The sequence below is a fragment of the Sturnus vulgaris genome, chromosome 13 (genome assembly GCF_052056855.1).
Source record: "Sturnus vulgaris isolate bStuVul1 chromosome 13, bStuVul1.hap1, whole genome shotgun sequence".
Taxonomy (NCBI): domain Eukaryota; kingdom Metazoa; phylum Chordata; class Aves; order Passeriformes; family Sturnidae; genus Sturnus; species Sturnus vulgaris.
Genome location: NC_142255.1, coordinates 3,759,863 through 3,785,241, shown reverse-complemented (window position 1 = coordinate 3,785,241; position 25,379 = coordinate 3,759,863). Strand labels below are relative to the sequence as shown.

The 25,379-nt window shown below is 40.6% G+C and overlaps 3 protein-coding genes across 6 annotated transcripts in view; 1 reads left to right on the top strand and 2 right to left on the bottom strand.

Annotated features, from left to right (window-relative positions):
- CIB2 (calcium and integrin binding family member 2) overlaps positions 1-3,645 on the bottom strand; it is a 37,020-nt gene extending 33,375 nt beyond the window's left edge. Inside the window, exon 1 of the mRNA XM_088172375.1 lies at positions 3,580-3,645. The gene's annotated coding sequence lies outside the window, so the exon portion shown is untranslated. The remainder of the gene's footprint in view (positions 1-3,579) is intronic.
- Positions 3,646-4,008: 363 nt separating this feature from the next.
- IDH3A (isocitrate dehydrogenase (NAD(+)) 3 catalytic subunit alpha) lies at positions 4,009-17,359 on the top strand. The gene is made up of 11 exons (XM_014879236.2): positions 4,009-4,065; positions 6,086-6,148; positions 7,834-7,917; positions 9,012-9,126; positions 9,622-9,809; positions 10,057-10,190; positions 10,794-10,896; positions 10,978-11,042; positions 13,130-13,214; positions 13,698-13,850; positions 15,728-17,359. Exons 1-11 carry the CDS (start codon positions 4,039-4,041, stop codon positions 15,809-15,811), a joined length of 1,101 nt encoding a protein of 366 aa, XP_014734722.1. The 5' UTR covers positions 4,009-4,038; the 3' UTR covers positions 15,812-17,359.
- ACSBG1 (acyl-CoA synthetase bubblegum family member 1) overlaps positions 16,178-25,379 on the bottom strand; it is a 34,678-nt gene continuing 25,476 nt past the window's right edge. For 2 of the 4 annotated variants that reach the window (XM_088172367.1, XM_088172369.1), the window contains 7 exons: positions 24,928-25,104; positions 24,239-24,420; positions 23,403-23,636; positions 22,620-22,837; positions 20,743-20,882; positions 19,482-19,728; positions 16,178-18,565 (listed from right to left, as the gene is read on the bottom strand). In XM_088172367.1, the coding sequence (XP_088028493.1) occupies positions 18,489-18,565; positions 19,482-19,728; positions 20,743-20,882; positions 22,620-22,837; positions 23,403-23,636; positions 24,239-24,420; positions 24,928-25,104 (1,275 nt within the window). In that variant the 3' untranslated portion in view covers positions 16,178-18,488. The remainder of the gene's footprint in view (positions 18,566-19,481; positions 19,729-20,742; positions 20,883-22,619; positions 22,838-23,402; positions 23,637-24,238; positions 24,421-24,927; positions 25,105-25,379) is intronic. The other 2 variants (XM_088172368.1, XM_088172370.1) reach the window with 1 other exon arrangement.

Sequence of the window (25,379 nt, the reverse complement as noted above, 5' to 3'; positions counted from 1 at the left end):
GAACTTGCACTGTTCTGAAAGTTCCTACCTGTCTTCAACTCTGAATGAGCTCCATCATTGGTTTTAGTGGTTATAAGTATAACTAAGCATGGTTTATATCTCTGATCTGGTGCTAGTAAAATGCAAGAGATAACAGCTGCTCTCAATCAGACCAGGCCAATACTTAGGAAAGTGATTTGCATGAAATGGCATTCCATTCCCAGCCACCTACTTCAAGCTGCCCATCTATGCAAATCAGATTAAATATAAATGGCCAAATTACCTCTAATGTCATTATACAGAAGTTAATTGACAGCAGGGGTGGATTTGGCTCCGTGTCTTTTAATCTAGTGAGTCTGTACTCTTAACAGCACTCCTACAGTGAAAAGCTGACATGCCATCTCTTCATTTTTCCCCTTCCTTTGTACCCCTGGCTGCTTCCCCATACCCGAGATGACACACACATCAGAAAGTATCTTTTGAATCAAAAGAACAGCAGTGAAGCAGCAGCACAGCTTAATGGAAAGCACTAACCAGCTAAGGTTACTTGTGGTTGCAGTGTAGGCCAGAGGGTTCAGATGTAACCCTTGAGGCTTCACTGCACCAACCAGCTCTTCTCAAGCCTATCACAGTGGTAACTACATCTCAATGCACAATTATCTTGCTGTGCTAATTGGGGAAAATTTAAAGACAGTATAATGCACAAGATTTTTTTCATTGCTATTTGTATATGTCAAAGTTCAGCTGATCTTCCAGTTTACCCTTCTGGACTTCATCTATCTGTTCATATTTATCAAAGATTAGCTTATTTGCCAGTTGGGTGTTAAGCAAACTTACTGCCAACATGTTGCTGCAACAAATCAATACTTTTCAATGTGCACAGCAAGAGTAGACCTTAAATACTACCAGTAGCACCACATTTCACTGTATTTCAGTTTTTGGAAACTGTTTTCCAAATCAAGTAGTTGTAAGCTATTAGAAATAGATCACAAATTTCTTGCAATCAGTTGCAGATGAAGTTCAGCAAGGACGACAGTACATATTGAACAGCCTTGCCATTTCACTGCCCGTTTTACCAGAGACAAGAGTTCAGTAGCCCCTGCTCATGTGCTCTAGAAGTTTAGGTCCCAGAGCAGGAAATACACTGTGACTCACTCACCCAGTGCAGAATTTGACAGCACGATGGCTGTCAGCTGCCATGGCCTCACCTGAGCACAGCTCAGGCAGTGGGACACACCAGGCTGGCAGCTCCACACAGCCTTGGGTGCAAGTTTCTGTGCTCTGAAGCACTGCGAGCCCTGGCTGTCACCAGGTGGCTGCTCTGATGTATTAGGTCAGGTGTAAGTTTAAGAGGGGCACAGCACCTCTGTAAATTCTGCAGTGAGAATGAGAAGGTGGTTTAGGTATAAACTCTCAGCCTTCACCAAAGGAGGATCAAGCCACTCTGAACTTTACCACAAGAGGATCCACACAGAGCTTTAACAATCACAGTGCACATCTGCTGCTTCTACAGGTGTTGCTTTGCTACAGATTTTAGTAGGGGAGAAAAGAACCTGAGAAAGGTCACGTCCATGACACCAACTTCCCTCTCACACAGATGTTTCCTTGCAGAATAACTGTTCATGAGGAGTTACTCTGTCAGCAAAAAGAACAGATTTGATTCAAAGGGGCTGCCTGTACATTTATTCTGCTGTCACCTTGCACGAGTCCTTAGGTCCTAGGGCTACTGCAGGAGTAATTGTGATCACTATGGGCAATGGAAGAAGTTCTATCCTCCACTGATGCTGTAAAAATCCTCCCTGAGTTTTTGGGACTTGTTTCATTTACTGGAAAGCTATTCAAAATTCTGTTTGCATACAGATAAAGAAGAAATAGCATTCACCTAATACGGCTGCTGTGGAGCTAAAAAAAAAGTTCCTTAAAGATGTTACAAAGCTACAAAACATTACAATTGCACTAACTACAAATAAAAAATGAACTGTAAATACACAGATATGAAAACCCAAAATATGTGAAAAATGTCAGTTTTTGCTACTGCAACACCTTAAAAAGTTGCTTTCCCAACACATGGTGGATAGGAGGATGCTCAGACCCCACTAAATTTGTCAGGAAGTGATATCCTGTGAGAGAAAACTTCATGGGCCTGAGCCCTGCCTGAAGAGTGAATAAACAGCTGGACAAACATGCAGGTCTCATGTCTCTAAAACCAGAGAAAGCTGCTGGCTTTACTATGAAGAGCAGGAACTTTCTAGGGAGTTTTAATGCTAAAGAAAATAAACAGAAAGAAAAACCTTGTGCAAAAATATGTTGGTTTTATGATCTTATCTATATAGCTCAAAAAATACACTATGTTAGAAAAGGGAGGTTTCTGAGTGTATTTTGTTAAGCCTAATTTATCCATAATAAATAGAATTTTTTTTTTCTTACCTCAGGGAAAAAATAAGAATAAAAAAAAAGTAGTGGTTGCTTTAGCAGGCTAAATGTAATATAATGAATTTCCCCATAGGGACTCTCAATACAGTGATCACTAAGGGAAAGACAGTATTGCTGTCTCCACATCATTTTCTTAGGTAAAATAGCTACTCATGGGTTTATCATTGTCTTGTGCAGCCCTTCTCAGAATAGATCCAAACCAGCCACTGTGAACGTCCTATTACTGTACCATTACTATGGTATCACTCACAAGACACAAATGAGTGTTGAAAACGTGGAAAAAAATTCTCCACAATATCTCCCCTCCCCCTTACAATCCAAGTGCAACCTAACAATGTAGATGCAGATACAGTCTCAAACACAAGGAAGCAACATGAATATATCTGTTAACTATGTATATAGTTAGAAGTCAGTATCAAGAGAATTCTGCACACCTGCCATTACAGACATCTGAATGGCAATTCTCAATCCAAAGCAGCATCAAAACCAAGATAAAACATCAATAGAGGAAATGTGAGGACCTCTTGTGTCCTGCCATAAAAAAAACCCCCAAGTGATTCTCAGAAAATACAGGCTACTAGTGCTGTATATTGTCAAATATCACTTGTAAGAATTTCTACTCACACATTTAAGAGAAGAGGAAACTAAACTCACAGTCTTAGCCCTCAGTTTTCAAGCATATCCAGACTGAGCTAAGTAACTGGAAAGGCTGCGAGTAATCTGCTAACGCTATCACCAAAAACTGGCACAAAATTCCTCCGAGACAAACCCCAAATGTTAATGCTGCCAAGTGTGAGGAAGGCAGAAGTTTCTGAAGGCAGGACTCACACTGCCTCAGTTGCAGGGGGATTGTTTCTCTGCGGAAGGGGGCTCCGACTCCGACTGACACAGCAGCTGGTCAAAATAATGACACAAGCACCTCAGAAATTAGGGCAAAAAGAGGTCTTAGATTGTCCCGATTTCAACAGCTTTGTTTTTAATATTAAAGTACATGGGCTTAGGAGACTTAAGACCTACTTAATTAAAATCTGGCGTCTTTCTTAACAACTATTTTTTTCCCATAAACGAGTTCTAGAGGCTGATATTTTATAAAACCATCAAACGCTTCAAAACTGGGGCCTCACTGAAAACTGGCTGTTCATCTCCACAGAGATGCCACAACGGTACCTCCTCAGACACCGCACTTGGGGCTCTGCATCCTCCGGCGGCACCGGGCACCGCACCGCCGGCAGGGACAGCGGCAGCTCCCCGGAGCACCTCCGCCGGGCCGGGCTGAGCGCCGGGGAGGGGGCTCGGAGCGCCTGAGGGAGCCGAGGGCCGGGGAATGAAGCTCGGAGCGCCTGAAGGAGCGGAGGGCCGGGGAAGGAGGCTCGGAGCGCCTCAGGGAGCCGAGGGCCGGGGAAGGAGGCTCGGACAGCCTGAGGGAGCCGAGTGCCGGGGAAGGAGGCTCGGAGCGCCTCAGGGAGCGGCGGGCGGGAACTGAGGCGCCGCGGGCGCTGCCGCAGCGGCGGTGCCGGGGCGGGGCCTCGCGGGCGGGGCGGGGCCGCCGCTCCCCGCGCGCCGGTTCCGGTTTAGCGGCGGGCGCGGAGCTCTCGGGCCTCGGCAGCCGCGGTGCCCGGGCGCGTCATGGCTGCGACCGCGTGGATGCCCACGGTAGGCAGCGGGACGGGCCGGGCCCTGCTCAGCGGCGCCCGGGATGCGCCCCGGAGCGTGGTGGCGCCTGAGGCGCGGCCGCCCGACCGCAAGGTCGCGGCGCCGCCGGGCCCTGGCAGCGCTCCGAGGGTGAAGGGCCGCGGGGCTCGGGCCGAATGGCGGCCCGCGGCGCTCGCGGGTTTTGTCCTTGCTCCTCCCCGGGACGGCGGCGGGAAGGGGCCGTGGGGGCCGGGCCGGACCGGGCCGGGGGAAAGCCGCGCCATCCCTGGGAGCGGCCTGCGGAGAGGTCGCGCCGTAGAGGTCACAGCAGCGGCGGGACCACCGCGGGCGCGGAGAGCTGGCGGTGCGCGGGTGGCACACGGCGCAGCCTGCGAACGCCATTCCCGCAAAGAGCCCGCAGTGCCGGGCACTGCAGAGCCGGCCGGGGAGAACTGCTGCTGGGCTCTGGCTGCTTTCTGGCCCCCACACCTGTCCTCTGGGATTTACAGCTCTGAACCATACTGAAATGCAGGCCTTATCCCGGGGCTTTCACGGAGATGCTGGATTTTGCCTTGAGTAAATGAAATTTCTTTTGTACCTTTGCCTGCTAGAGGCAAAGTCATTGAGGCCGCCCCATTTAACCTATCTGCTAAAATAAGGAAGAACTGTCAAGCGCTAATCAGGACACGTGACTTTAAGGTCAGAATGGATCAGTTTTCCTTGGGCAGATTCTTTGTTGGTGTTACCAATGTTGAACTTCAGTATAATGTTCTAGGCCCATGATTTCTGACAAGACAGACTGTGCCCTTACCTGGCCTACTCTGGAATGTGAATCCTGATTCTGTATGAAGGATCTGTACCATGAGAACATTTACACTGCACACTCAACTTCACATTTTCATTTGATTGCTCTGCCTTCGTCCTCAACCATGTGGCCTGCTTTGATAAACACTGCTTGCGTGTTGCAGTGACCTTGTACATCTCATGTGGGGCTACAAGTAAAAATAGATCTAGCTTAGATTACTTCTCCCCCAGCGTTCATTACAATACGCATGAGAATTATATTGTTTCTGGTTGTTTCTGTTGGTGCCAACATAGGTTGTTCTTTTTGCCATACACCATTCTGTCAGTAAAGAACAAATACAAGTGGAACAGGAGAGGAATATGAATTGTCAAAGTCATTTCTAGCCTGATAGCTGCAGACAGCCTGCGTATGTGAGTATGGCAGAATTGAAGCAATGTAAGTCTCTGCAGTTAGAAGTCTTCTGGCTCTTAAGTGCCAAAGGCATCAATAGTCCTAGAGAAGAGGTTAAGACTGGGAGGCCGTGATTTTTCTGCATTTAGGGATTTTGTCCATAGTGCTCAGCTGGGCAAGGGTCCAAGCTTAGATACCACCCCAGTTTTGAAGCTTAATGCCAGTTCAGAATACTGAGAAAATATAATTCTTTGACTGTGATGTGTAGACTTGTTGCTATGGTGAATTTTGTCTTTAATGTGCATTTCAGTTCCACTTTTAAAAAACTGTCAGGCATGCAGAAGGCTACGGTACAACACCTACAGGTATAAAGATCGCCACAATTTGAATGGAAGAAGTGACACTAATGTAAAGTAGTCTTGGAAACATCACCTAAAGTGTGTAAAGATACTGTCCACCCAACTGCTACCAATGAAGTGGTTGGTTTTTCACTTTGCTTTCCACATGTCTTCACCCTTGGCACGTCATGTATTTAGTTAGAGTTCCTGCAGCCTTGCTTCCAGCACCGTGTGTGTGTGGGGGGACTGCAGTGGGGTGCAGTGGCCCCCAGGCAGGACGGGAGCGTGTCCTGAGCTCACCTTGTGCTAAGAATACTCACGAGGCATGGCTGCTCTGAGGCTTGGCAAAGCACTGGGTACTCTGGTTTCATTTGGATTTTTATAGTAGTTTGAGATAGGAGATTTAAAGCACTATGACTTTAAAAAGCAGATTTGCTGCAATATTGTTAAACTTGTAAAATCTCATTTGTGCAGTAAAAGAGCATCTCTTTGTTTTGGATTTTTGCAGGTTTCTCGATTGCTAGGTGCTTTCAAAAGCCAAAAAAAGGTGACCAGAAGTTTTGGTAATGCTGTGAGTATAATAGTCCCATTCTTTTATTTTAAGAAGTTTCTCAATGAGCGGGTTTGGAAATTTATAAGATCACTTGTTATTCTTATGTTCCCAAAAATAAGGGCCAGACAAGTGAACATGCATGCTCTTAATGCCATCCTGGATTTACATCAGTTAATCACTGTCATTGGCAATTGCATATCAATGTGACACTACAAAAGGCTCTAGCAAAAAACAGAAGTGGCATGGAAAGTTTTCACAAAATACAGACATAAGCCAGTTTTCTGGAATTCATCTAGGAATGGGCAAATAAATATTGGGCAAAGTAGAAAGATTGTTGAGAAGCTTCTCATTTTCTTTCTTTTGCAAACTTCCCTCTAAGCACTAGATTTACTTTACTGCTGCTTTTAGAATTCCTTGCATCTAAATTTCTGCCTTTTCAAGGTCCTCTTTAAACCATCTTAGACGTTGTGTATTTCCCTGTAGATGTTTGACTTTCTTTTTGTGTATGTGTTTGAAGTGCCCATGGGCCTTCTTTGCAGTGAAGGCAGGAGCAGGGCTCAGCACCCCTAAGCAGGACTTCATCCTGAAGAGGAACTGTGACTTTTTCTGAGAAGTTTTGTAGAACAGCAGGTACAACAGTTAGAAAAGAAACAGAAGGGTCACTTATACAGTATAAAAATCAGAAGGTGAGGCAGCCCTGGTTCTATTGAAACCCAACAGTTTCAGGCTCAGGTGAGCCCTGCAGTGCAGTCAGACACCACAACTCTGCTATCGAGGCATTTCACCAGTGACAGCTTGCTCACCAGCAGGGTTCTTTTATCTGAACTCTGTTTTTTTGTTGTGCACAGTGAATTTCTTTGGCTCAAAAGTTAACAAGTCAGTCAATATATATTGAAATTCTGCCTTGGAAGTTGATTCTATTGGGGGTTTTTCAAATACTGTATGTGTCTTGCCTTTTTTGAAGGTAATAATGAGCTCATAAAAGCTCTTGGCTCTCTTTAAATAAAACAAAATGAGCTGGAGCACATACCCTTAGAACAGTGGCCACAATGTATTTTTTTCTTCAAAGCACAATACATTCTTCCCCTGTTATTTATTGAGTCTGGGCTGTGCATTTTTTTTCTTGTTTGATGATGATAAAAGAAACAAGACTGAGGACATTATGAGATGAAAGTAAATTGGTATTGTTAAAAATGGGTCTGAGATTTTTTAGGAGGTCACTTGAGAAGTTTAGCTTGGCATGACCTTTTTTTTTAAGGTGAATGTATCTTTTCATACATATAATCATTTCTAGCATGTGTCAGTATTATGCAGCATGTTGGTGATATTGCAGACACATGTGTAACAGAGCCAGAACTAGGTGCTATGACTTGCTTTCCACATTTCCAGAGGAAAGCTACATTCATTAATTTCAGGGAGTACTGATCAGGAATCTGCCTTTCACATTCAGCCTCTGGTTTGAAATAGGAATAGGTAGTAGGCAAATTTTAAAACAATTCTCTCAAAACATTTGCACACTCCCTTGGAAAGCAAGCCAGTCCTTCTCACTTCTGTCCAGGACTGCTGTTCTTCATAGTGAATATTTGGTAGAGGAAAATTTATTTTGTTTTCTAATAGCTATTTGGTTCCTACAACACATGAAGATGTTTTCTATTTAGAAAACAAACATTCATTTGTTGTACTACTGATATTTTTTTACCCAGGTACAAACAGTAACTTTAATCCCAGGAGATGGCATAGGACCTGAGATTTCTGCTTCTGTCATGAAGATCTTTGATGCTGCCAAAGTAAGTCAACAACAAATATAAATTAGGCATATTAAAAAAGCTTAAAATCTCTTTTAAGAGATTAAGTCATATTTAAGCTATTAAAACTTCTTTCCAGTATAAAGAGTTTGAAGCTTCAGCTAATAAGACAGGAATGTGATACCAAGGCACAGCTTGAAACTGTTAGCTGACAGATCGAGAACAAATGCTGTGTTTAATTTTTGGAAATACAAACTCCATGTCATGTGAAATCACCTTGTTGATGTAGTAATCCTGAGCAACTGACAGAGGATGTTCTTTCATTTGTTATGACTTCAAGTGCAGGTCCAAAGCGTGTGTGAAAGGACTGGCTCATTTCAGCAATCCACCTGCTGTGCTGCCAAACACATTAACTTCAGTGATATGAAAACTGACTGTGTCCAAGAACTGTTCTTTTACCTATCTGAGAAACTTCACCAGAACTTGTTGAGTTTCCTTGAAAGGAAATGCAGCTCTTCAGGCAAGATGCCTGTTAAGTTGTTCCACATTAGTAACAGCACCCAGGCATATTCACTTTTTATTACAACTATCCAATGTGGGTTTGAAAATGTGAAGTTTCTTTAATTCTGTTGTATCTTTTCCTTTGTGAAATTGTTCTGATGAAATGAATGGGTGGCAGCCTGTCTCCACTTACAGTCCTGTGGTGAATATAAATTCAGAAAGCATTGTGGAGCATGTGCAGATTTTCAGACAGATACACAACTATGTCATACACAGTCTTCCAGTCAGTGGACATGACGAGTTCTCAATGAATTCAGCTTTAAAATATTGTCTCTTGTATACAAGGAACTCAACAGCTCTAAAACCTTTAAAGAAATAGCACTTGCATGCATGACATCTAGGACAGCATTGTGGTACTCACGTTTATGATGATTTGCTGCTCACACTATTTCATTTCTACTTAATTACATTTTTAAAAAATTACTTTAGCTCAAACATCTCATGCTTATCCTCACTCACCAGAGAAAATACTGTTCAGAAAGGCCTGGACAAAATTCCTTACACACCTTCTTGTGAAAGCTAAAACTTGGAGCTAAGTTATGGCATTAAAGTTAACACAGCGTGTGTGTGTTTAGGCACCTATTCAGTGGGAAGAGAGGAATGTTTCGGCTATCCAAGGACCAGGAGGGAAATGGATGATACCCCCAGAAGCCAAAGAATCCATGGATAAAAACAAAATGGGATTAAAAGGTATTTTAGAGGTTAATACACAGATATTAAATACTTGAGTTTGAAGCAAAGCCAAAGTTCTTCCTCTGTAGCACAATGAAATGGGTAATTACAAGGTAGTTGTCTGTAATCTTGGAACAGTCCTTCATTTCCAAGCTGTAAGTTTGATTGTTGTTGCAGTTGAAGGTGAGTACGTACCAACCTTTGGACTCTGCAGAGGGCACTTCTAAGATACACAATAGTATGCAATAACCACATTGCTAATGAGCAGGATCTTTATATGTTTTAATGAACACAATTTGTAAAATCTGTTCCATGTAAGGCTCACCATTTGGCCTTTACCCAGCTGATTAATGTGCCTGTGCAGTAATTGACAGAAAGAACAGAGAATTCCCATGGCGTTCCAGCATAAGGGTTAAACAGGAATTTGGAGATCCTCGAGCTAGAGTTTGAGCTCTCAGATCCATGGAGGGCTTTATTTCCTCACTCATCCTTGTGTATCTGGTTTTTCTCCAGGGCCTCTGAAGACCCCGATTGCTGCAGGGCACCCGTCCATGAATCTGCTGCTGCGTAAAACCTTTGACCTTTATGCCAACGTGCGTCCGTGCGTGTCCATCGAGGGCTACAAGACTCCCTACACAGACGTGAACATCGTCACCATCCGCGAGAACACCGAGGGCGAGTACAGCGGCATCGAGCACGTGGTGGGTGCCAGTGCTGCCCCTCTGCCCTGCACTGCTCACCTGTCATGGCACCCATGAAATGTTCCAGCTGCCCCTCTGCTCTGCACTGCTCACCTTGTGTCTCACTGGGGTTCAGGGGATCCTTTACCTTTGCACCCATGAAATGTTCCTCTATTGTGAAATCCTTTCTGCCTCACTCACAGTGCTGCTGCTTGGTTCCCAGTGGGAAGAATGAACTTGCCCTGCTGATGCACTTTGTGTTTTTCAGATTGTTGATGGGGTTGTGCAAAGCATCAAGCTGATCACAGAGGAAGCCAGCAAGCGCATTGCAGAGTTTGCTTTTGAATATGCCAGAAACAATCAGAGAAGCCACGTGACTGCAGTGCACAAGGCAAATATCATGTATGTTGACCTTCTTTTGAGAAAAACAAAACAAAAAAATCCCCAAACATTTAATTATAAATAACTGTTTAAGTCTTATTCAAGTGTACAATTTCTGTTGATGGCACTGGGAGTCAGTAAAGTGGGAAAAAATGTCAAATAAATGCCTCCTAAGTAAAATAGGCAATACTGACCCAGTATTGACAGGGCTGGGATAATTGTGTACCAATGTTCTTATTAGCAAGTTTGTAGTAATCCTTCCTTCCAAAGCTCCTACTTTAGAAACTTTTAAACAAGGAAAATGAATTTAAAAACTGAGGATGAAAGTGCCTAGTGTCTTTTGCAGTTTCCACACCACTTTATTCTGAACTGAGGTGTAACTCGTGTGATATTATGTGACATCACCTTCACAAATTCACTAAGCCTTTCATAAATGAATAGAAGTCATTCTGAGAATTAATACATGCTGTTTAAACTATTGATACAGAAATATTTTAGGAAGGATAAATAGTCACAAATTAAGTTTCTGAATTCTAATTAAACTCCTGTTGTGTGCAGTTTTCTTTATCTGCAGTACTGCTTCCTTATAATAACTGCAATATTCTCTTGATTATCTAATTGCAGGAGAATGTCTGATGGGCTTTTCTTGAGAAAATGCAGGGAGGCAGCAGAAAACTCTAAAGATATTAAATTCAATGAAATGTATCTGGATACTGTATGTCTGAATGTGAGTATTTATGTTTTAGTTGTAGTTTTGTTTTTTTTTAGTTTAAATTCTTAACCCTAATGAAAATATACTTCCTTCTAGATGGTTCAAGATCCATCTCAATTTGATGTGCTTGTTATGCCAAACTTGTACGGTGACATCCTCAGGTATGGAGATTTTCATTTCAACTCCCACCATGTAAAATATTGATACTTTCCCCACAGTCACTGACGTCACATGCAAGCCAGATGGGAGATTGTCTTACACACTCAGACTTCTTAACAGACATTCACTGCTTCAATTAGTAATATGCTGATGGGAGGGGCTATATGATGGGAATGTACTTTTCTTTTTAAAAAATCTCTTTCTGCTTATGGAGGCTATGAATATTGTTCAGATCAGACAGGGAAATTTCTCCAAATGTGTGAAGAATATAATGGCTTACACTCTAATAGAGAATGAATGCCTGCTTAGATATTAGAGAAAAACTTTCTCATCCTCAGCACTAAAATAGATTGTGTAGGGTGACTGTGGCACCATGATGTACACAGGGAGCTCATCATACAGTTAAATCAGTCTGCATAGTCACTGAAGAACTAAATGTCTGGCCTTTTAATATTCTGCCAGCTCTTGGTTTATGTATTACTTTTCCTTACCTTCAAAGTAAATGTTAATTTGAATAACATTAATACTAGAGATTCTTTGTACCTTGAAGGCAAAACCCACCAGCACACATTTTCTATTCTGTAAAATTATTACAGGTAGAGTGTAAATTCCATTAAACACCTGTAAGAGGAAGTGTTTTAATTGGAACTATTAAGTGTGTTATGTAACATAGTTTCTTCTCACACCTCTAAGGAGAGATTGAGAAGAGAGCTTGAAATGGAATTTTTACTTACATGTTCGACTATTCACATCTTAGAATCCATCCTCTTTTTTTTTTGTACAGATAAAAAATTTAAAGGTAACTTATGTATAGAAAGACATGGTTCTTAAGCTTCTTTTATCACTCTCTCTGTGGTAAGGCTGTGCAAGCTAAAAAATCAGATTGTAACTAATGCTTCTTGCTTTAAGAATTAGTGAAGGCGTGCACAGGGCCCTCACAGCAGCTCTGAGACTGTTAACTAAGAGAGATCAAATCAGAGGAGTCTCATCATCAATACCATTTCACAGAGTTCACTCTCACCCATTGTAAAGTTCTCATAGAAATTCCATTAAAAATTTCATCATTCTAAAACTTTTCAATAAATTTGAGTCTGTTCTTGAAGAGGGCACTGTCACCACTGGGTGAGGGCTCACCTGCTGCTCTAGATGAATGCCAAGCACGTTCCTTAGACTGAACAGGTCTGAATAGGCAGAAGACAATCTCTTCTCTTTAAGCATTAAATACTTAGAATGGCAAATGCAGACTGTATTTTAGTTTTTCCCCAGGCTCTATGCAGCTTAAGATAGATGGTTTATTTTAGCTTAAAATACTGTTCTGCAAAGTCATCCAAACTTTTCTCTTTGTTAGTCCTAGGCTAAGGGCTAACAGCTTAGTATGAGCCAAGTTGTAGGCAGTAATTATGTATGGATGTGAAAATACCAGAGTTTTAAGAGCTTTGGTCATCAGTGCACAGTTGGCTTGTCCTTTCCCATGTTAATTTTGGTGGAAACCAAATGCACATAGCTTATATCTGATCTGCTAATGTCAGACTTGTGACATGCAGGCTGTTGAGTAAAGAGAGAGGAAAGTTGGTGTCACTTGGAAAATGTTCCTTATGCTGCACACAATACACTGCAAAACCACCAGTAACTCACCTACCTGAGCAAAATTACTCCACTTTTTTTTAGAAGGAATTTACATATGAGAAGTAGTTCTGGGTCCCTTCAGAGGAAGTAAGATTTTTGCATAGTTACAGGGAACTGTACATAACAACTAGTTTTTGAGACTTCTACACATATTCTGTGCTTCTAGTATTTCTCATTGTGCCTGTGTCTTAGCAGCTTTATTCTATTTGGAATTTCCTTTTAATTTTCCTTTATTATATTGTCTTCTGCTAGTAGTTCTAAGAATTTTCCAATGTTCTGATGGGGTACCTGTGGCTTACCAGCATCTGTTCTTTCTCCATATTATTCTCAGACTGTGCAGGTGTACAAATTACGTTATAGTTGCAGCTGATTGACAAACAAAAATATTTTAATACCTTGCAGAGAGGCAACTGTATATGAAAAGCTCGTGGATTGTTTAATTTGGTGGTTGGGTTTTTTTCAGTGACTTGTGTGCTGGACTCATCGGGGGTCTTGGAGTAACACCCAGTGGAAACATTGGTGCCAACGGCGTGGCCATTTTTGAATCTGTAAGTCTTGTTACACAAGGCAGAGCAGCAATAACTTTGTCTCAACTTGCCAATCTAAACTTTCTTATGCCATACAATGTGGCTGACATTTATCTAACAAAGTTCTTCCTAGAACTCTTTTTTACCGTGAAGAAGCTGGAGCTTTACCCTGAGAGGAAATGAGGTTAAAGTAAATATTCCATGTAGGTTTTTTTGCACATCATTTTTTTGACCAATACTTGCTTTTCCCACTTTTTCATATGATAAATACCCCCTATGAAATAGAACTTGATGAGTACAATTTAAAGATATTAGGTGACCTAGTTTTCCCTTTCTGAACTGAATTGTTTTGGTCCTTGGCATGTCCTTTCCACTGACTGCATCCCAGCAGATCAAGCCCTGTTTTAACACGAAGGCCTATGGCTCAGGTTGCTTGCACAGCTGCCTAGGACATTTTAATCAGCCTAATGACATGGTAACAGATAGGTTTACTCTCATTTCTAGGTTCATGGAACAGCACCAGACATTGCAGGAAAAGACATGGCCAATCCCACTGCCCTGCTGCTGAGTGCTGTGATGATGCTGCGCCACATGGGAATGCACAAACACGCCTCCAAGATTGAGTCAGCCTGCTTCGAAACCATTAAAGATGGAAAGGTAACATGAGGGTGTGCAAGTAAATGCAGTGAATTAAAATCATATTGGATCAAAGCAAGAATTAACTTAGAAGATTCACACCAGCGTGGGGGATGGCCTGCTGAGCTGGCCTGTTGCATGAGCAGTGCCACTGTCCTTCTCTGACAGGAATTACATTATCTTTGGTGATACTAAATCTGCCCAATGCAGCAGTAAGGAGACATCCCTTTTGTCTTGGCAATGCTCATCTTACATTTCCACAGCTTTAGGAAGTCCAGAATAGGGAACTGGATGTCAGTTTTTCAGGAAGGGAATCAGAGTTTTAACTAACTCTTAGCACTTCACTTATGAAATTTATGAAACGTACAAAGCATATATATTGAAATCTGGATCCTGAAGTGAAGGACACTCATTTGCCTTTCACAGGCTTCATCATCCACCTTGTTTATAGCATTTCAGTCCTGACTGTAATACTTCTGTTTCTGTTTTTTCAGCTCAATTACTTTCTTTTTCCATTCTTACTGCTTTCACTCATTTTTGACTACAAAAGAACCGATTTTATCCAGTATTAATTTTTTTTTCTCTGGGGATTATATATGTTTCTCTTTGGAAGTGAGTGTCTTCAGATTAATGACTCAAATGGGATACTGGGGGGAGAGGGAGCTTTTATTCTAAAACTTGACAAATTTGTGGTCTTACCATTATTGGTTCACTCTACATTGATTGTCCATTTCTTGAAAACATAGTTGGAAAGGCCTTGAAGATTGCAGTTAAAGGGGATTAGCAGCTAATCATGCTGGTTCATTTATCTTAGGCAGGACCATGAGAAGCTGCTTTGTAATTAAAAGTAACAAGAATGCTGAAACCAAAAGTTGTCATCATTTTGTAAGTTTGCAGCTATCTTGCTATGTGTAGGATCCAGTTAAAAAAAATACAAACTTACAACTGAATAAAGAGGTGCTCCTGTAAAGTTCCCATTTACTGCTCTGGAAATGAAATCCTCCATCTGCAGGCCAGTAATTCCATGGAAGATAACACTGCAAGTTTTGTGACATGGCTACTTGTTCACTAGTTACTTATAATGTTACAATTCTATGTCACAATGGAGGGAATCTTTTTAACTGAAAAACCCCATAATGCAATTTAAATTACAAGATCTTAAAACAGTAACCATGATTGCTTCTCTTGCTTGTTATTCCTCCCTTCCCCTCAACCAGTTAATTATGTGTGTGTGTGCTATGGAGGGGAAACTAATAATTGGAATTATCTCCTAGAGTGCTTTAATCTGGCTTGTTGCCCACTTTTTTATTTTACTGTCTTGATAGCAGAGTTGTACCTGATGAAAGAGGTTTTTAACTCTACATTTCCTATCTCTTAAATAGATTAAGCAAACTTTGAGAATTGTTAACATGCAGCATTAAGAGTTATGTGGTTATGTGTGCTTGTTCTGTGTGGGTTTCCTTAAGAAAAAAAGACCCAGTCTTTCTGAATTACTGTCAATTAGTTGTCATTGTGCTGAGCCTTCATATGTGAACTTTACTTCCAAAGGATGAACTTCTTACTGAAGATGTAAATACTTAACCCTTAAAGACACCATTAAAGGACTTTGTAGAGCTTTGACCACATACACTTTCTTCCTGTAGCTGGGATAAGATCATGTTAAAATCATTCAAATCTGATAATATTGTAAGTACTTCGTGTATACTCAGGTTTTCTCTCCCTGCACAGTCCTTATTGATGAAGTCTCTATGGGATGCAGAACTCAAACTGGATGTATTCCTGCTCACCTTATTTACTATCCATACACAACAGATCATGAGAACACCCAGAACTGTTCAGAGACAACACTGGCCCCATAAGACATTTCAGTAAATTTTTTTTTTCTTTCTTTCTTTCAGGTCTTGACAAAGGACTTGGGAGGCAATTCCAAGTGCTCGGAATTCACAGATGAGATCTGCCGCCGAGTACGGGACAAAGACTAAACCTCCTCCTCCTCCTGCTGGTGACTGGAAGGACACATCACAGAGTACAATATATGTAACCTGATATCCACATGCATAGAGTTTGCTTATCTCTTGAGGGCAAACTTTTTAGCTGAGGCCTCTCCATTAATAAATCTAGTCCAAATGGCTACAAACGATGCTTGTGCCTGCTTTCAGTGGACTTTTCCAAGTGCTTTTGTCTTATTTATTTTTTTTTCTATCTGGTGAACATTTTTATGTAAGTGAATTCTTTTATTGGCACTGTAACTGTCTAATATTTTCCATTTCAATTAGAGGGTTTTACTTTCCACATAGCAAAATTATGCAAACAAACCAGTAACAGAATTAGTGAAATATAAAAGCACCTTAATGTTTAAAACCTACTTTATTGATCTTGTTGAAATTAAAAAGATAGGTTTTCAGCCTAAGAGTAGCACAAGATGATCTTCATACACAGAAACGGGTATAAAATAACTTAAAATAGCAATTTTGTGTTAGAAGCAATGAGAAAACCACTTTAGTACTCTGGTGATTCATGAAATACAGCCCTGCCCACCAAAGGCATGAATTAAGAAATACAAAATACTAGAGATTTAATCTATTTCTGTATTTTAAAAAAACCTACAACCATTAACAAGGGGTGAAAATTAATGCTGAAGCTAAGTTATTTTTTAAATCTATACACCAAAATAATTCTTACAAGTTTTCCTCTTTGAAACACACTTTACAATAAAGTTCTAATGAGGGCAAACTATACAAAATTACTTTTGCCATATATTGTGAGGGGAGAGAATTAACTTTGCAAATTTACACTAATTATTTCATGACTTCGGCTAGAATGCTGTTTGTGTTGTAGTTTCTGCACAGTCTGCTCAGTGTGTCTTCCTGTATTGACTAGTAATTTTATTCTAGAAACTCTGAATGTAAGAGACTAGTCCTAAATGGATTAAGACAGATCAGCGGTTTGGCTCTGGTGCCTGTGTTCCAGAAATACATTTCATCCCTATTCAAGGGGATCTGAATCTATTTTTTCCTTGCTTACTAAGCTTAATGAGTGCAGAAGCAACTGGTTGCCCTCCCCTCCCCATCAGGTGCAGATTGTCACTCGATCTGGAGCTATCAAGGTATTGCTTCCATTCCTGTGCCCGACAAGGAAATAGCTATTGTCAAACTCCTCAGTATGGCCCAGGATTACCCCTCCTGCCAGAAGGAGGCTTCTTACAGCTTCCTTCTATTCCTGGAAAGTAACTAAGTGCAGTAACATCTATTGCCACTGTTTTGGGCTGGTTGTTTCAGAAGTAAAACAACTTTTGGAGTAACAGCTTCTCGTGTCACTCTAAAGTAAACACCCCAGCTTTTTTATACAGTCTAACAACATGCTGGAGGAGCTTTATTCCTCCCACACTCTGCTTTTCGTGAATGGGGCAACATTTCTTTCTGTGTTTTACAAGCTGCTGCTTCCTTGTTTCCTTCAGATTAATATTGTTAAAGAAATTCTGAATTACCATTGCGCACAAAATGGGGAAGAATAAACTTTTCAAAGTCCTATTGCTCGTTTTGTTTTTATAATCCTTGGCTGCTGCTTTGTCTTATCTATTGATGTGATTATTGGTACTTGCAACAAATCTTAGGGCTGTAAGATGTGTGAGACTGGTAATGGAACTTTTTTGGAAACTTTATCCTGTTCTGCATAATTTTTTTGTCTCAATAACGGGCTGTGTCCTGCCTGCCTGTGTGAGCTAGAGCTGCCTGCCAGAGATCACTTACAGCACACCCTTTAGACAACTTAGTGCCAAGCATTTCCTTCTCATAATATGATTAATTTTGCATATAGGTTAGAGGAAATGCAGCCCACATTTGTCAGAATTAGTGCAATGTGAATACTGAAACATGCAGATACACACTGACAAGCACTGCTCAAAGAAAAGCACTGGAAGCAATTTTAAAGAAGTTTCTGTAATAGCATTTTAATATGTGTTAAAATACATGTTAAAATGTATGTAGTTATTCCTTTGTGTCTTTCAGTCTTAGGGAGCTATTCCCCTGCTTTTTCTGATTTTTTGTATTTGTGAGAAATAGTAATGCTGATTCCAGTGTGGACTTAAGCGAACTGCTGTGTTCACAGAAGTCTGAATTCTAGGCATTACAGAAACAGGAGTGTCTTCAGGTTCTGAAATGTGTTAGTGAGCAAGAAAGTGTTCTCTGGGAGGGGAAAATAATCCCAGCCCTTTTGATTTTTATTTTTTTCATAATTATCACTGGAGTGGTATGACAATTTCATTAGGCAGTACTGCTATCTAGCAAAATATATCATGAGCTACAGGAAACATCCTGTAGAACCAAAGAAAAAGAAGAAAAATGGAAGACTGTATAAAAAACTTTTTATGTTTCAATCTAGAGGAATTAGTTATATCTGCTTTATACAACACAGAAGGATGTTTTAATCATTTAGGTCATAAAGTAAAAGCAGTGTTAGAGAATGGACACACTGTAGATGCTTCTGTAAAAAGAGGACAAATGATCAGGTGAGTATCAGAACAACTAAATTGACAGCAGCTCTCTAGGGGTTTGGTTCAATAGACTACAAACTCAAAGCATAAATCCTTATTAATGCTTTTGATAAGAAAATACTTCCTTTTGCTCACAGATCTTTCTTAATGCTTGGAGGAAACACTTTTTATTCTTTATAGAAGGAGTCTACTTCATTTCGGTATTTCTCGAGCACAGCGAGCCGCTTCAGCTTCATTGTGGGACCTTAAAAGAGGGAGAATCAATTCCAGAAATAGGAACAGAAATTCCTACTCAGTCTGAACTTTGGGGCCTAAGTATTTTATTGAAGAGCTTTTGGGAAGAACATGCCCCCCTCTAAGCACAGATAAATGCTAAAAGTGAGAAGCAAGTGTGATATGTGAGGTTGCCTCCACATAAGCATGAGGACTTCCAAGGGAGCTGCAGATAAGAGGGTGGTAACTGGCTCCTACTTTTTTCATGAAAATACATTTTTGAAAGCTTTTAAACAATTCCCAGTTTATTCAAAAAGCCTGGTAATGTGCTTTGGGCTCCACTATCAGGCTTTCACTGTCTTGTTGCTTTTGTTTGTTTTCTTTTAAAGAGAAACTTCTGATGCCTTAAGTTTTAGCTTTTCTATTTTCTAGGTCAGTACTTTAGTGCATAACTCAAACTCCATAGCCTGTCAGCTACTGCTCTCCCGTTTTATTCAGACAAAACAATTTCTCTCTAGGCCTGAAGCCCAAGGTGACCTTATTTTCACAGGTGTGACCGTCCTGCTTGGGTGTGGTCTCTGAGACTCCTGCACTGCCCAAAGTGCACCTTGTGAAGCCTTTCAATAAATACTTATCCTTTCTCTTTTAACTCTGTCTAGCCTCTGTTCTAGATAGCAGGCATCACTTTCAGTATTATTACTGGAAGTTATTGATATTTTAATGCACAAGGAATTCACTAAAATTGCTTAGTTACCCAAAGAAATCTGAAATTTCAGAACTCTATTTGCAAAGGAGCACAGATTCATTAATGTATGCGCAGCAAAAACTCCAATATTTGTATTCCTTACCACACACTGTGTAACCATCTTTCCTTTCCCTGTACTGAATATTCTTAGATCAGCAACCTCTTAACTTTGTGTACCTGAAGATAAAGCAGTAAGTCTTACCTAGTTCCCCGCCAGAAATGGAAAAATCTCTTGGCAGGACGATCCATTTCTGAATGCAGTGAACCCTGTTGGTAGCAGTGCTGTTGACTCTGTCGATTCCCTCCTGGATGGCCCTGTAGATTGCCTGGTCTCTCGTAGCTACAATCTCGGACACTCTGGTGGCTTTACTGCCACTCCTCTGGCAGAAGTCTCTGGCTTGCTCTGTGAGAATGTCAGTAGGATCAGATGTATCTGGGTCCAGCACACTCTAAAATATCAAATGAAGTGCATCATCAAACGTTCACTCTCCAGAGGCATTAACAACTTCTCTGACCAGGCTGTCCCCCTTGGGAAGAAGGCTCAGGATAAACACACAAACATGCCATAAGCCTTAAAAAGCAGAAACACCTACTCATAAGGGTAGATCATAAGGGGCTTTTCTTTCCACTTGGCTACCAATTGCAAATATTTTTGGCTTATAGGCAGATGTCATGAACAGACTTAAAACATGTGAATGAATTAGGCCAGAGAGTCCATCTCTGACCTTGAATTTCTGCCATATTTTCCACATTACTCCATTGTTACAGGGAAACATTTAGCTCAGCATTCAATGGAATTATTATGGTGTAATGTAAACAGCTTGAGATAGAAGTGTTCCTAGACTTCTTAAATTAGTATTTCTATTGTACCTGAAGATAGGGAGTATCAGTCATAGAGGTACACACCACATGAAAACACCTAAGTGGCATTCACTAGGTATGTCCACAGAACTGAAGTGCAAATGTTTTAGGAAAACAGTGATTTCTCAATTGAAGCTTATACCACAGCAAGGCTATTAATTATTTTGTTCCATGGCCATCATTCTTGTGTTATAAAAATAACAAACTGTAGAGAAATGTTTCTGTTGGAAAGTTTCCGGGTTTGCCCATAAGAAACATTTCTTGGGTTTGCTCATCTGTAAGCATAAAAGCTATTGTTGTGTTCTGTTACAGACACTTCTCAATCTTCCAGCATTTCTTATATAAAAATGTTCATTTAAATAGAAAATAGCTCTTATTGTATACGTAGGAGAAACAGCAGTAAATATGTGGATGCTTAGCAGAGCAGGTAACCCTAAGTTTAGACCCAGCAGGATTTGTCTGTAGTTGCTACATGTTTTTTTCCCCCCTACAAACATCCTCCTATCTAATTTTAGGTATTTTTACAAATAGTTCAAAATTATTATTCTTTTGTTAGGTGCAGGTGTATAGCTTCACTGAAGGCAATATTAAAACTGGTTTACCTTTAGGGTCAGGAACATTGACAAAAACTTCTTCTTATCTCCAATCACCATAGCATTACTAACAATTGGGAGTTCTTTTTTAACAGCATCTTCAATTGGAATTGGAGGCACGTTTTCACCTCCAGCTGTAATAATCAAATCTAGGCAAAAAAAGAAAGGCTATTAGTTGAATTCAAATAAATTCCAAAGATCAGATTAATCTCTGGCTCAACCTGCTTTTCTTATTCTGACATAAAAAAATAAGAGATATTTTTCCCAAGGTAATATTTTCCAAATACCACAAATCCTATTAATTATCTTCAAAACAAAAATGCTACTAATTTTTCAAACATATGCTCAAGTTCTCAGATCTCCCTCAGTGTATTTGCTCCAGACATTTTTTACATAATCCAGTAACAGTTTATTCTCAAGGGACCATTACATAACTGGAATTTTTCTGTGAGAGATCATCTCTTCCAAATTAGCATAGGATTTACCCTCTATTCTATTGTTGCTATCTCAACAAAAAGCAAGTTCCTTGTTAACATCATGATTAAAACCAATTCTTGAATCCACCAAGAGGGGTCAGACAAAAATAAGTTACTACTGGAGGAAGGCCTGATAAAAGTAACATTTGTTCTGAAGCATAATACATCTGTGCCATGAAATTATTACCAACTTGAGTATTCTCTAAGTAAATTCCAATTCTTTGCATTTGTTATATTGGTGACTTCTCATTGTCCTCAAATAATTGTCTTTGCAGCAGTTCAGAACATGCTTCAACAAATAACACAGATACACTTTTCTAGGTCTAACTTCCTTTCATTCCACCCTCCTTTTGCAGTAATCCTGTCTTTGTCTCAGATCCTCTGCCAATCTCTCTGGCCCTTAGTTTTTCATTGTCCTTATTTGGACTTGAATTTAAAACTTCAATGAAACTGGACATATGGTTATTTTGTCCCAGATTGTCTACCTATCCTGTAATTTGGAGTAACTGCTATTAGTTCAACAATCAAGACAGATTATTAGAGAAACATAAATATTATGGATTGAGACGAGGGCTTGTTACTGCTCTGCTAAAGGCAAATGAATCAGACAAGAAAACAAGTTAAAATCAAGACAGCTGCATTTGGTGCAGGCTGTTAATAGTACCAACTTCAGTCCTGATTCCTAGCAGGACATGATGCCACCTGTGACAAATTCACTCATCTCTGTTATCCCCTGGTGATTCATCTTATATTCTAAGATGATACTAACTCAATTCTTCAATCTTCCTCAGTTAATCTTGCCTGTGACCAGTCCCTCTGTCTGAATATATCTCATGAAGAAAGGCTCCACGTCAGCCAGTGAGCAGTCTGAGTGTGCTGAGCCTTCAGCCAGTGTCCTGGAATGACACCCAAGGGCTTCAGCTGTGCCTTTCCCTTCTGCTCTCTGCAAACTCCTCACCTAAGGCACCAGAGGAACCGACCTCTGACCCACAGCAACAACTGCTGGGTAACAGAGGGTGCCTGAACATTCTCATGTGCAGTTAAGACACTTTGGCAAGACTCAAGGGAGACTGGACAGCTTAATGATATCATTCAGATCAAACATGACACATTAAACCTGTGTTAGCAGTTTATGTTGCTAATTGTAATTAATACCGAGTAAAAGTCTGGGAGATGAAAAGCCTCATTGTAGGAACTGAATCATCTCCACCTACTACAGACTAGAGGGAAACCTTCTCTGAACCCAGAGCACACTGTGGTTTTCTCACAGGGAAGTTTATTTTACCTTCCTGTTAGGGCAATGCTGCCAGCATTAGAGGAAAGACACTTCATTAGATGGACCACATCTGAGAGATGACTGAATAGTGCTGAACATTGACCATGAACAGAGAGCAAGATTTTGCCTATTACCTTTAATTCTTCCAGTGACATAGAGAAAGCCATCCTTGTCTAGCTTTCCTAAATCTCCAGAATGCAGCCACCCCTCCTCATCAAAGGTTTCTTTTGTTCTGTCTTCCATATTTAAATAACCCATGAAAACAGTCCTTCCCCAGAAACAGATTTCTCCATTGCCTTCTGCATCTTTGTCCACCAGTTTCACTCTGCATCCAGGTGGTGGTTTACCACAGCTACCAGAGAAGAGCAGAAAAACCCCACAAGCATAACAGAAACATCAAACACAATACTGATAAGCTGGCCAATGTGCTAAATCCCTGAAACTGTCAAAGTATCCATGACTGCAAATCCCACTGTGCTGTAACTGTCTGGCAGCCACGGAATACTCCTTCACTAGGGCAGATTTGTCAGGGTGCCTGTGCACTTCCTGGCAGTCTGTCTTGGCCTGTGCTTGCTGCTTTTCTCCCCTGTATCATCAGGTATAAAACCATGTTTGGTTTTGAGGTCTTGCATTCCTCCCCTGGGCCAGGGCTAGGGTATATGTCAGATGTAGTCACTGTGTTTGGCTATAATGCTGTAGCTCAGTTTCATTGCTCTTTGGCACAGTGTGCTATGGAGTCAACATGGTCAAATTTTGACCTGGAAATTATTCTGACTCCCAAAGTCACAGCAGAGTGGCAATGCACTCAGGGAAAATAAAATAAGCTGTAATATCTTTGCTGACTTTAGTAAATACTTTTGTCACAGATAAAATGAAACAGATAATATTTTAAAAAATAATAATAAATGCAAAATTACCTGTGCTGCCTGTAAACATAAGGCCCAGACAGGCAGTGTGGGCCTGTGGTCTCACTCATCCCATAGGCCTCATACAGGGTGATGTTCAGACCCAAGAAGAAATCCAGTGTTTCTCTATTGAGAGGAGCAGCACCACAAAAATGCTTCTGACAGGAAGAAAGCCCCAGTGCATTGCGGATTTTTGCAAGCACTAAGTAGTCTGCTAATCTTGTCCAGAGCTGCTGGAGACCACTGCTGGGTACAAAATACACAAGTAAGTCAGAGCAACCTAGGAAGTTTTCAAAACAAAATCAGGCACAGATTTTGTTCGGAGATGTATCTGTCATTTGGTTTTGGGTGTTGACACAAGTTAGAACATAAGTAACACATTCTTCCTTCTTTCATTTATTCACTGCTCTTACCTTTGGAGCTTTCCTGCCTCCAACTCTTGAGGTATCTGAGTGCAACAAATACATAAAAAATCTATAAAAACATATTGTATACAATACAGCTCTTGTATTCCTGATATTTTATCAGTTAAATGTGTCTCTGAGAACCTACACCATTGAAATCTGAAATTTGCAAGATATCTGAGAAGCTGAATGATAAGATGAGCAACGGAAGATCATGGAATGATCTTTTGGAATACCATTCTGCATAAGAAATTTCACACTTCTTTGTGAAATAATTGACATCAATAATAATAACTACACCCTCCCCCTTGCACTGTATTTGCTGTGCTGCCAAGCCAAATTTTACCCACTTTTTTATAAAGAGTGTCACTGAGACTTCATGGTTTATTGCAAGCAAATTGCTGCTTCCAGGTTGCTGGAAATCTCACTCATTGTACTACATACCTATTTGAGCCCATCAGGTGCCTCTCTAAGCTAAGTGACATAGCCCAGGACAGCATTTTCTTCTTCATAAATCCTGACTGAGCAGAAGCATCCTGCAACTTCTCCATGATTTTCTCCCATACTCGGGGAACTCCCATGTGAGATGTTGGCTGCACTTCTTTTAGCGTGTTGATCAAGCTGCCCTGTTGTAATAATTAAATAAGAAATAATTAATAATAATAAATAAATAATTTCAACAAAAGGCACACAGCAGAGATAAAGAGGTTTGATGAATTAAAACCTGAATGTTTGGTTGTAGAACATCACTAAATATGTAGGCAATAAAGAAGGGCTGCTGAGCCCACTTCACTCAGCCATAATCACTAACATGTCAGGTCTGACACATTGGGGGAGGTATGTACACAAGGAGGAAAAACACACAGGATTTAGTTCCTCCTGCCTCCCTTTTCTCCAAAAACTGCTTGTACTTCTTTTGCCTTATAAGAACCTTATGGATATGAATTATATATTTTAATTAGAATCTAGAGCACTGGATCACAAATACAATGAGCTTTATTTTTCCATAACTCTTATGATAATGGACTCAATCTTCATCATCCTCAACTTTTCAAATATCATGTTCTCTCCTTGGGATGTTTTCTAAGAGAAAGAAGTGCAACCTTAGTTAGATGTAATGAAAGACAAGATACCTTTAGAGCATCTGGCTCAGCAAAGTAAACTTGCTCTCCCCATTTGATTCCAGTCCACAGGTCATACATCTGTGCAGCTACGTGGCTGAGGGGGAGATAACTGACTATAGACTCCTGTTGGACCTCTGCAGGTTGCATACCTCCTGCTCTGCTGCAATGGGCTGATGTCCAAGTTATCTGTTTAAATAAACAATAAAACACATTAGGGATGGTGGGGATTTAGGTTTGTGGTTTTTTCCTTTTTTCCTCTTAACACAATCTAAGGATCCTCTTGCTATGCTAATGAAACTGGAAAATCTGTGCTCACAGCAAGACATTGCAATATTGACCCACACCAGACTGTCATTTCCCTGGGGATAATCTGTCAAAAGCCAGATGACCTTTGCAGTAATACATATGAGCAGATAACATAAGTAAATACAGCATTTGTGCTGCCTGGCTGGGCTGTGAAC